This window comes from Betta splendens, chromosome 16 (assembly GCF_900634795.4).
Source record: "Betta splendens chromosome 16, fBetSpl5.4, whole genome shotgun sequence".
In the NCBI taxonomy this organism is placed as follows: Eukaryota; Metazoa; Chordata; class Actinopteri; order Anabantiformes; family Osphronemidae; genus Betta; species Betta splendens.
Window position 1 is genome coordinate 17,399,681 of NC_040896.2, and position 11,915 is coordinate 17,411,595.

The 11,915-nt window shown below is 45.1% G+C and overlaps 1 protein-coding gene across 7 annotated transcripts in view; it reads left to right on the forward strand.

The window, feature by feature from the left end:
- The window catches only part of grb10b (growth factor receptor-bound protein 10b), a 43,325-nt gene extending 32,180 nt beyond the window's left edge, over positions 1-11,145 (forward strand). For 6 of the 7 annotated variants that reach the window (XM_029128688.3, XM_029128686.3, XM_029128685.3 and 3 more), the window contains 12 exons: positions 441-597; positions 3,726-3,841; positions 4,179-4,253; positions 5,512-5,649; positions 5,767-5,877; positions 6,032-6,130; positions 6,220-6,297; positions 6,464-6,580; positions 6,717-6,783; positions 6,859-6,946; positions 7,044-7,137; positions 7,262-11,145. In XM_029128688.3, the coding sequence (XP_028984521.1) occupies positions 441-597; positions 3,726-3,841; positions 4,179-4,253; positions 5,512-5,649; positions 5,767-5,877; positions 6,032-6,130; positions 6,220-6,297; positions 6,464-6,580; positions 6,717-6,783; positions 6,859-6,946; positions 7,044-7,137; positions 7,262-7,408 (1,287 nt within the window). In that variant the 3' untranslated portion in view covers positions 7,409-11,145. The remainder of the gene's footprint in view (positions 1-440; positions 598-3,725; positions 3,842-4,178; positions 4,254-5,511; positions 5,650-5,766; positions 5,878-6,031; positions 6,131-6,219; positions 6,298-6,463; positions 6,581-6,716; positions 6,784-6,858; positions 6,947-7,043; positions 7,138-7,261) is intronic. The other variant, XM_029128691.3, reaches the window with a different exon arrangement.
- The last annotated feature ends 770 nt before the right edge of the window (positions 11,146-11,915 follow it).

The following is an 11,915-nucleotide window of genomic DNA, read 5'->3' on the forward strand; positions in this document are numbered from 1 at the left end:
CATCTATATTATACTAACAAGTTTCCATAATAAACGCTTGTCTATGATTTCTAACTCCACAATTACTACATGGTCTTAAATGTCTGTTCTTTTCTATTGTGTGCTGTAATTACAGGCCTGTGATTGCCTATAGTGTATGGGGCACTATATGATAAATACTATTATAGTGTTTGAAGAAAATTGCTGGCTTCACCCACCTATTAGTCTGAGTTCTCAAAATGGCTTGAGTCAAATTACTTTATCATGTGGAAGGGTGTCTATTTAGAAAAACATATATTGCAAATCTTTAGCATATTTGTACAGTATTTCTTGCTCTGTGTATTGACTATTCGTGTCAAAGCCTTTTGTTTTCAGTCTCCCTCACGCGTTCTGTTGTGTAGGTTACCAGCTGCAGTATCTACCTACGATCATCCTAACCGAGCCCTTATCTGTTTCCACAGATCGTGAAGATCTTCAGCGAGGATGGCATTGGGAAGGTGGTGGAGATCCCCGCCGACATGACGGCCAGAGACCTGTGCCAGCTCTTGGTTTATAAAAGCCATTGTGTGGACGACAACAGTTGGGCGCTTGTTGAGCATCACCCGCTGCTGGGCCTAGGTAAGCGGCCCTGCGGGCCCAACCATTGCTCCCATACGTAGCAACACACTGGCACATTCTCTGGCTTTGCCCACCAAGAAACTCAAAGAGTTTTGGGTGGGCTGGGACACGCAATGCAGCCGCTGTACTACACCACTGACCACTGACATCTGCCTGCATGTGTGCCCGCAGATGGACCGTTGACACACACATTCTCATGCAGGCGTGAGCTCGGGCGTGAGTGCATGCACATGCTATGCAGCATATGCGCCGACAGAGCTGTGAGGTCCTGTGACGTACAGTAGTGGGGGAGGACATGGGCAGCGAATGGCTGTCGGATGAGTATTAGAGGGACGAGGGCTAGTGGTGTGTGCAAAAGGTCGGAGTTGCTTTACACAAGCAACTGCAAAGTTGTACATCAGAGGAATAATGTTTAACTAATGCTAACTGCTATAAAGAATGACACTCTGTGTTTGAGCTCGGGGGTTCACACAAGAACCTCCCTGTATTGTGAAGTCATGCACTTGGGGACGGGCAGATTCGCCCACGTCTTTTAATACCATCTCATAAATGTAGGAAACGCAGCAATTGATAGCTTTCATAGCCGGAAAGAAAATGCTTGGTCTCCCTAAAGCATTTGTTGGCCTCACCGTCTGCTCAAACTGTACATTTTTATTTCAGTCACCAACGCCTGAGTGCTGTATATGACATTTGACATCTTTTACTGATATTCGTAAGCTTTACGATCATAAGACGGCTTAGATTGGGGATTTATTGGGCAGTTGCACATCAAATCGGTTTGAGTCGTGAGCTACTTGTAAGAGATCATGACAAAAAGCGTCTCATGGCATTTTATTCTTCAGCTGTTAATACATGAACGGGTCAGAGTGGAAAGCGCCAAAGGTCAAAATGATAATTTCGGTAGGAAAATCACTGTAGGAAAATCTGTACCATGTGAGTATATCAGCAAAATACTACTGACCCAGCACAGTAAGTGACACAGCAGAGATGATTGGTGGTTAAAAGCCTGTCCTTCATTTTATTCAACATGACTCAACGAAATATTGGAAAAAGTCTTAAACAACCCTTGGACAGGGAAGAATCAGGTGTTTAGGCTGCTGCTGCATTAATGAGGAAGACGGCTCTGTGTTCCTGTCAGGCTGATTGTGTTAGAGTTGGCACCGCGGCAGCAAGTTTGGAAAGCCTGTGGCCAGATGAACGTTAGAAAGCCCAGCCTCCCCCTCAGGAGAGGGCGATTATAAAGCACTTATGGAAGACAAGTTAAGCCTGTGCTCTGCGCTCATGTCTGTGCAGTTTAACAGATGTGGGAGGAAAAGGGGGTGTAGTTTTATATAGAGTGCTGTGCCTGGTCGTGAAAAAGAGAGAGAGGGCGAGCGAGAGAGACACATGCTGAAAAACGTATGCAAGAACGCTTCATTTGTGTCGAACGGACAACTTGTGTCAGTGCAGCTCTTTGTTTTATTTTTCTAAGAATTTATGGCGACTGCATCCCGCGGGCTGATACGCCGTCATGTGAGGAAACTTTTCGAGAATGTATTGCACTATTCTGAGAACCGGACCCAAAGCGCTAACCTAATATTTCACCATCCATCACGATCTGATTACATTTCTCATCAGCGCTGACAACACGATGCTGCCAAATACAGTTAGGCAGGCTTCCTGTGAATGACATCATTCTGGCTTGGAGTCACTCTTTTCTATTATAGTCGTTCTCCTATTGTGGTGCACCTGTACTTGCAAACGTGTTCTTTTCAGCTCCAGAATGACTATTTATTATCGCTTGTGTTTAGGAGTTTCAGCAAATGAGATGTGATGAAGCAGCAGCTGCTGATTGGTAAAATTGAAGGGTTTTTTGCTTTTACCACTGCCGTGCGTACATTTGCGCGTGTGTGGAAAATAAACACTGTAATATGTAAGCATGTTTGTATTTTATTAGTTTTGGATTTGAATAAGTGCCAGCTTTAACTGTAGTATTTTAGAAATGATACGTCCTTGCCCTTTAATGGGACCGTCCTTGCTCCATATTGCTGACATGTGCTGTGGTACTTCATGTGTGCACGTGGCCGGTCGGTCGACCAGAATAGAAGCTTCAGAGACACGAACAATAGCGTGTTTGAGTAGAGAGGCCTTTTCCCGTGCAGGGCGGCCTACGCCGGGTCCAGTTCTGAATGGTATGAAATGATCCTTTGAGATAAGTAACACTGACCTCTGCCCGTCAGCCCAGAGAGGTCAACGGCTCCGGGACAGTGAGGTAGTGTTGTCGGGGTGAGTCACTGTCACGAACGCGAGTGACTCATCAGACGGGCAACGGGACGAAAAGCAGAAGAGCGACGGTGCTGGAGAGACTGACACGAGGGGGGAGAGAGAGAGAGAGAGAGGACTTGATGGAGATGAAGTTCTGTTTCATGCAAAAGTTTAGGTTTAGTTGCAAAATTTTAATGAAACCCCCCCAAGCACGATTTTTTTTTATTTTTTTGATTAAAGGCATCTACAGAGAGCGCTCTGTCTGGCTGAGTCATGTCCGGTCACAGTCTTAGAATTTAAATCGCTGGCACCTCTGACCACATTCATACAAGGACACACTTTAAGCTGAATCACATCCGCTTTTGTTCGCCCTAAAAGAGCCGGGTTTGATGATCAGTCACAGCCCGTTTGAGGAGCACAAACCATTAAAACCAGTTTGCGGTTACAGCTCGTTCTTCGCTAAACGGGTCAAGTCGTTTCAGATTAAAAATGGTTTAAATGGGATCAAGCTGTTATGTAAGTGGTGGACCTGCGTCCAAGCAGTGGGAAAGAAAGGGTGGAAAGAGCAGTTCGGACGGCACAGCGTCACTTGCAGCAGACTCTGACTAGACTTGTCAAGACAGTCCGACTGAAACGAAGCAGGCATGAAGGAACTGCAGCCTATTATCTGATTTGTTCCAGACAGCCGGCAAAACCGAAAGTGAACGAGCATTTCACATTTTCATTTTCATCTTCACTCATTTTCACTTTTGTTTTGGGGATTTTCCAGCTTTTGAGAAATGCTGACAGGAGATCTTTACCTCTACAGAGGTCATTGCCTGGTTGAGTCATGAGATAGAAATAGAACTTTTTTTAACACGCTGATTTGTTTTTCCTCCCCTCAGAGCGCTGTCTTGAAGACCATGAGCTGGTGGTTCAGGTCCAGGCCTCTATGAACAGCGACAGTCGGTTCCTCTTCAGGAAGAACTATGCCAAATACGAATTCTTCAGAAGCCCCTTGGTAAAAGCTTTTCCTTAGACGCCGCGGGTTTCGTGACTCCTGATGTCGTCCTGTTGAAATGTGTCAGCTGGTTTCGGCGTGCAGACAGCCAATGCGCCTTCACGTAATCTCCGAATTAGCGTTTGAATGACCCTTAATTCAGGGATCACACGACGGCACATTTGCTGCCTCCCTTTGTCCCGCGTTCTTGGGAATGTTGTGACAGCTAATTGGACTAATGAACCTCGCTTCACGTTTCCTTGTCTGTGACGAATTCCTGCCCTATGATTACTGTCACGCCGGCTGACGTTCTCTGCCTCCGTCTGTCCCTCTCCACCTTTTTTTCCTTTTGCGCCAGACTTTTTTCCCGGAGCACATGGTCGCGTGGTGCCAGGAAACCAACCGGACCATCCCACCGTCTCAGCTCCTCAAGGTACGTGGTGCCTGCGTCTCCGTGTCATTAGCTTCTCTCGGAGTCAGCACCTGCTGCATACTGTACAATCAGGCTGACATGCCTAACCTCTGACCCTTAGACAGAGCGTCTCGTCAGAGCCTGAAGTAATGACTGCCGTTGATCCCCTGTTGACACATGACCGTCGCGACTCGCACACCGCAGGCCCGACGCCTTTGATTGATGGAATTAGGCAGGCAGAAATAGGACGCGGAGCACTCCTCCTCACCTGCGCGCCCAGTGTTTGCACAGCACCGGTTCACACACGTGTGTCACGTTACGGGCCTGTCACACAGACCAGTCACTCGCACTTTTCATACGCAGGAGAGCATATGTGGGAGGAAGGCAAACAAAAAGGTGACTTTGAAGCGCCTCGGCGCTAATGCACGGAGCTTTTACACGCAGCCTGGCTCGCTCCCCGCGCGCTGTAATGGAGCTGTCAAAGGCAGGGCCGCGAGTGGAATCCATCCCTTCATCCTTGCCACTCACCCAAAGCTTTTAACTCTCCTCCCGATCGCATGGCCGACGTGCTCCATTAAGCCCCGCACAGAGGAGCCGCTAAATGAACGGGCTGGGCCGAGCCCAGAACCGCGTCAGGAATCCCCAGTGTTTGACTTATTCCAAACACAAGGTCTTTGCACTCAAGTGGAGTGCCGCCTGAAGCAGGCTGAGCTCGACCAGGTGTTTGCACAATGTGAGGCGCGCGCGCGTCGGGGCGAAGGTGTAGCGCGGAGCCTTCCGCACAGAGAGGCGACGCCGGCGGATGTCGTGCGCGCGCCGCGAATGTGGCGGGGAAATTGCCCGTGCATGGGGCCCGCTGCAGGAAGTTTCCGAAAAGCTGCGAAACACATGCTTTAAATATCGGAGAGGTCCCCTGGAATGGATTAGCCTCCAGCCGCAAGCCACAGAATGCAGTTCAGCCTAATAACTTAACCTGCCACTTCACGGCGCGAGACTGTTTGTGAGATGTGAAAACTGCACAGCACTTCAGATCGCAACAAGACACAGGGTTTAAAGGCTCCCAGTAGGAATGGATCTACTCAGCCTGTCCTGGCAGGAGCCTGTTTTTGTTAGTCAAGTCAGTAAGTAGTACTTGAAAATGTGTTCCAGCTGAAGGTCGCGGCGCGTCTCCGCTCATTCTTCAGGCTGCAGCGTGTGGCTTCAGAACCCGAGCTGCCGCTCATCCCGGCCGTCGGCCGTCAGTCTCATTGCGTCATGTCGTTCCTGCTCTGTCTTCCAGAACTTCCTAGCCACCAGCAGCTGTCCGGAGATCCAGGGGTATCTGTATGTGAAGGAGGTGGCGAGGAAGTCGTGGAAGAAGGTTTACCTGTTCCTGCGGCGCTCGGGACTCTACTGCTCCACAAAAGGCAGCTCAAAGGTAGCAATAAATTGACATTCACACTATAAATTAAATGAATAAAAGCTAGAGTTTGAGTCATGAGCTGTTGTTTTCAGTGGTGGTGTATGACCTGCCTTATTAATAACTTGTCTGCAGGAGCCCAGACATCTACAGTTACTAGCAGACTTGGAAGACAGCAACATCTTCACCGTCATCACGGGCAAAAAGCAGCATGGTGCCCCCACGGACTATGGCTTCTGTATCAAGGTGGGAAAAGAGTTTAAATGAGCACCGAGTCTAATTAAATAATACAATTTATGAAATGATAAAAAACTACCGTAGCTATTTACTAGCTGAGGTAAAGAATCAATAATGTAGAAGGTGATGTTGACCTAATGGTCTTAATTTCTTTATGCGGCAGCCCAATAAGGGTCGGGGGGAGCTGAAGGAGCTCAGGATGCTGTGTGCGGAGGACGAACAGGCCAGAACCTGCTGGATGACGGCGTTTAGGGTCTTTAAGGTAACATCACGAGGCTCAAACATCACACACCTCTCACGCCTTACTGAGTATTTAGTCTGGTTCACCTCTCTGTTGTCTTTTCTTCACAGTATGGGATTGTATTGTACCAGAATTATAAGATTCCTCAACAACGAAAAACCTTACTTTCACACTTCTCAGCACCCGTGGTAAGCTTAGTTCATTCTTGTCTCATATTCATTTTCCTCATTGTTTAAAATGTGGTAATGTGTACACACACGCGCACACGCACCAGCAGGAGTTGTCAAACGAGAACAACATCATCGGGATTCCTGTGCTGTGCTCTCGCCTTCATGCGTCTCTGTCTCCCCCTAGCGGAGCGTTTCGGAGAATTCCCTCGTGGCGATGGATTTCTCAGGGAGAATAGGCCGAGTGATCGACAACCCCGTGGAGGCTCAGAGCGCGGCCTTGGAGGAGGGACATGCGTGGAGGGTGAGACACTTATAAAACTTATAAACTGTAGAGCTTCACCTCCATGTGTTGAGGAAACCTGTGTAAACAGCAGTTGCCCATTAAGAGATCATGAACTAATCCCTGTGGTATTGTCTGTGTGTGGCATCTCTCTCAGAAGAGGAATCAACGAATGAACATATTAGGCTCCCACAGTCCGCTGCACCACTCCTCACTAAGTTCAGGTACACCTTGGACTTGTGTGCATTTTTTTTATTCTCATTATAACAAATCTTGAAAAGTGCATTTGTCCTCTGCAGTCATCCACATAGCTCAGCTGTGGTTCCACGGCAGGATAACCAGGGAAGAGTCGCATCGCATCATCCACCAACAGGGACAAGTAGACGGGTACGCGAGCTAATAACAATCAAACCTTGTTGTAAAATTACTGCGAGTTTGAAAGTTAAGACCTGTGTCTTTTCCTCCCCTCGCTGTCGTTGTGCAGGTTGTTTCTGCTGAGGGTCAGTCAGAGTAACCCCAAGGCGTTTGTGCTCACGTTGTGCCATCACCAGAAGATCAAACATTTCCAGATACTACCGGTACGTGGGGATCTTTTGAATATTTATGAATTCTGAATAAAAACATTTCCACTAAATATGAAATCTAAAAGTGACTGCATGCTGTGATTTCCTTTACTCACCTGCTGCTCTGTGACCTTGTCAGTGTGAAGAGGACGGACAGATCTTCTTCAGCCTTGACGACGGCGCCACCAAATTCACAGACCTGATCCAGCTGGTGGAGTTCTACCAGCTCAACAGAGGCGTGCTTCCGTGTAAACTCAAACACCCGTGCACCGTTGTGGCCTTATGACACACCTGGATCACCACCGCGTCGCTCCCCCTGTCTAGAACAAACAGAACAAAATGAACGCTCCCGTCGGTCGGCCCCGTTTTTTGTTTTTATCTCCATAAGAAGCTGGTGAATTGACTCCTGTTTGATTGTTGTCATTTTTTTTTTTTTTATTGTGCGTCTGCCGAAGACTGCTGACGTGTCAGATTTTCTTTTAGTTCGTCGTCGGACACGCAGCGTGTGCACGAGGTTCCTCCGCGAATCACGTGATAACGAGGACGAGCGCTGACGCTCACGTGGACGTTAATCTGACCCCCAGCTGACCGTGCGCCATGAGCTCGGAGCCAGAGGACATTTTTAAGTTTTTGTGTGGACTGCTCTGCTCTCCGAGACCAAGCCGCCTCGTTGAAACTCGCCGCAGGTCCTGGAAGAACATAAATGTATATGGAAAGTTAGTTTTGCACTCATTGGACTGGGAGTGGCCTTTGCAGGTGCATGACCCGGTGCATTCATTAACTGCTACGTGGTGCCCTCATGCAACGACATGCCCCAACTCTACATGGGTATATGTGGAGGCACCCTGCAGACCAAGGCAGGTGCTGTTGACGTCAAGTATATATATTTTTTTAATAAGCTGCATTGTGCACCCTCTCATAAATTAATTTGCTCATCTCTGACCACGCAGAGTTTTTCTTTTCTGCAGTTACATGTTATCAATATTCACCTTAATCATTTTTATATCCACTTCTTCATGCGTTGTATTTGATACTGTTGCCGAATCACGACTACATTAGGGTCAGTCGGCGGTTGTTGGGGCACTGCCTGCTCCCGCTTCCCTAGAGAATATCCCTGGCACAATCCACAAAAACCGACGGGCGCGAGTCAAACCGTCGTGTCATTCAGGGTGAAATGAAAAGTAATATGTGGCTGCGACTGTAATGTTGAAATGAAACCCGGGCAAATGTTCGTGGGGGAAATTAACAAGTGCAGCCGTATGGGAGAACATTTTCTTTTTCTTTTTTGCCAGATTTTCCTCCCACACAGCGCAGGGAAAGAAAAACCACTAAAATTTCCTGGAGGAGTTTTACCCACTCAACTGTCAGCAAATCAAAGGAGACACAATCTGTATCGCCCTTTGCCAAACAAAACTCATTTAGCCTGAAGAGGTAGTGGAGCCTGTGGGGAACCGCTGTCCTGCGTGTTGGCCGTGTATCACCAAGCGTGCTTCCACCCAGACTTATGGTACAGGAACATGAGTTGGTGCTCTGACACAACATAAAGCCTGTAATGCAGCCTTCTTCTGCTTGTGCAGACGCCAACTGCAGGAAGTCGGTCCACACAAACTTCTTTTATGCATTAACCCAATCCCCAGTTGATTTTCCCCATTGGGTCCTTAGTTGATGTGTAGCATTATAACTCATTTCAGTCTATATAATACACCTGCCCTTTGCCCCAGATAATTAATAAGAATAATTTCAGCATTAATTGATGCCTCTCCTGCTGCTGGTGTTTTTGTTGATACCTGAGCTCTGTTCGTCCCCATTCGATCACTCACCCAGTGACTCCCACCCCCGTGTTCATTTGTTTTTACCCACATTAAGAACTGACATTGCTAAATGCTCTCCTCCACGTTTATCTGGTTTGTGTCCTTAGGCCACCAGACAGAACGTTTTGCATCACCACAGATGTGTATCTTGAAGTTTTTTTTTCTACACCCGGTTTAAGGTGCAGTAAGAGTCTAGGATGGAGAATAGCCACACTATGCTCACATGTGCATGGTTGCCATTATGTATCTAAGTTGCAGTGACTCGAATCAATTTTTAAAGTATTGTTGCAGCATAATGTATTTATTTATCTGGATCTGACCGATTACTTGAAGATGTTAGATTTTTTTTTTTCTTCTCAGCGCTGTTTTCTACTGTTTCCATTTCATTACCAGGAAATGATTCACCATTGGAACATTATTATAGTAGTAGTTTTGATCGCTCACGAATAATTTTGTCATCAACACTTATGAAGTAATTAAAACACGATGACATCCATAATTTTTTGCAATGCTGATCTAATACATGACATGGATTTTGTTAAAAAGGAATCCAACATGGTTTCCTCCAAATGCGTTAGTTTTTAGTAGTTCGTGTGCTTTTTACTTGTTTTTACTTATTTCTCCCATGTCCCCTGACATTTTGGCCTAAGTGCAGCCGCCTGATGTTAAAAAGCTTCAAGTCTGATCATCATCACTGTCCTGTGGAGCCCTAAGCTAGAAAAAAATCCGATCTGGGGATGGAATTAGGAAACGTTTAAGCTAACATGTAGAAAGAATGAAATGCAACTGGCTCATACATGAAGTACTGTCATAACTACTCAAACTCATGTAATTCAGATGATGCCAGAACTTCCTTTAACGCAATAAACAGTCGCTATAAATTTTTTTTCTTTTTTTTTTGGCATGAATATTTGTTTTGAGCTTGTTTTGGGGGATCTGGTAGATGTGCGGATGTTTGGACATGGATTCAGCTGTTGGTGGTGTTTGAAGCCATCTTAAGGTATTAGTACTCACTGAACTTCTTTTTGTTTAACCCTTAGAGGTACTAATTTGCTCTTCTGCACTCATCCACTCATCTTCAAACTCCCAATATTGCTGTTTTCTTTGTAGCGAAGGGTAGCAGATGGGAGCGTTTGGGGAGCGTTGTGTGTCTTACTCTCACTTGCCAGAAAGAAAATGCAAAGTCCACATTTTTTACACTTAACAGAAATGAATGTAACTGGGCTGCTCAGGGTCGACGTGGGGCATGTTGAGAACTACTGGTCCATCAAAACTCTGACGCCATGAACAGTGTGATCATGGCCTCATGAATATTTTAGTTTTATAAAGCTGAAAGTTGTTCACTTTATTACTTGCACCACCCATCTGCTAGTTTTGATTACTTGAAAAACGAATCCTTGCAGCAAAATTGAGTATGTCGAGTTTTTAAGAGCACAGTTGGTAAGTTAGTTAGAATTATTATTGTTTAAGCTGTTTGAGAGCGCATTACATTAAATAGTTGAGACTACCTGAGCTTGATTTGAATTCTGGTCACAGACGACGTTACCTGTTCCTCTTCAGTTGACAGCTCAACTATTCAAGCACACTCTTCACGCCACCTTTTAAATTGGAAAATGTTGTAATTCAATTTTTTTTTTTTATCGTACGATGCTGTTTTCTTTGACAATAATCAAGTACACCCTCAAATGTAAATAACATTATAGTGTAGCACATGTTCAGGTAACCTGTATGCAGACGCGGTGACGACTCTTCTGCACAGACCACACTGATTAAACCAAACTACTCAGTCGAATGACAGGCGGCGTTTCCCTTCGAAGGGGAAACGGGAAACAACTCAAACAACACAAAACACTGAACGATTCAGGCAAAAGGTGACTGATGGGAAATCATCTCGGCTCTTGTGCATTTTCATACCATTGTCACAATGCAAGATATCATGGCTGTACAAATGAGTAAAGTAAATATATCTATATATTAAGAAAAATAAACTATTATGTATTTCAGGGAATGCAAAAAGAAAACAGTAACTTCTCTCTTTTATGTAAGAGAAAGCTCCTGTGTTCATTATGTGCTTTGCTTCAATTTGTAAATAGATGGATGGCTTATAAATCCTAATTGTAACCTTTTCAGGTATTTTTGTACAAATAAGGGACTGATATATTCTGTTTATTGTAATTAGAATAAAACATTAATACATTGATATAAAAAGCAACACTCTGTGTCTTTATTCATCAACGTGCTTAATAAGGAATGGAAGACTACTTTAAGCTGTGGCCAGAAGCTGATAAGTAGTTCAAACTCTCTCCTAACCAAATCTGAATATAAACGTGAATGGGCTGTTACTGTCTGCTGGACCTTGTATTGACGTGGTTTAGCCACTAGGTGGCAGTGGATCACTGTTTCAACCACTGAATGAAACCAAGCCACACGTTTAAGTCACATTCACGTAAAACTATCCATACCTGTAAATCCTGAAGAGTCTAGATTCTGTGACTTATCACTGCTGGTTAACAAGTCCATCTGGTTAATGGTTAAAGAAAAAAAAATTGCATTCTGTGCTTATAAACGCGCCACCATCTGTATTGTGCCCTTTGAACAGTCAAAGCCGGGACGTTTCAAGGCAAAACTAATTAAAGATTAACGTGTGAAGCTTCTCAGTCTGCTGCCACAGTAGCTTATTATTGTCAATATAATATATTTGTTTGTTATTGAACCTCCTCATATTCTTGACTTAGGGTCTGAAGGTCTAATTGATGTATTAATGTAGGTATGTTTTCATTTGCACTCACTCACATTTATAACAGTTCTTTTATATCAGAGATAACTCCTTAATTTACCTTTTACTCTTATGTCTTCAGTATAATTAGCTTTTCTTCTGTATCTTTTTTTAGTATTTTTTAGATTAAAGACAGAAAAACCTTATTTGCATCAGAAAGTACTGTACTTGGATCTGTGAAAATCCTGGCTTGGCCTCAGATTTTG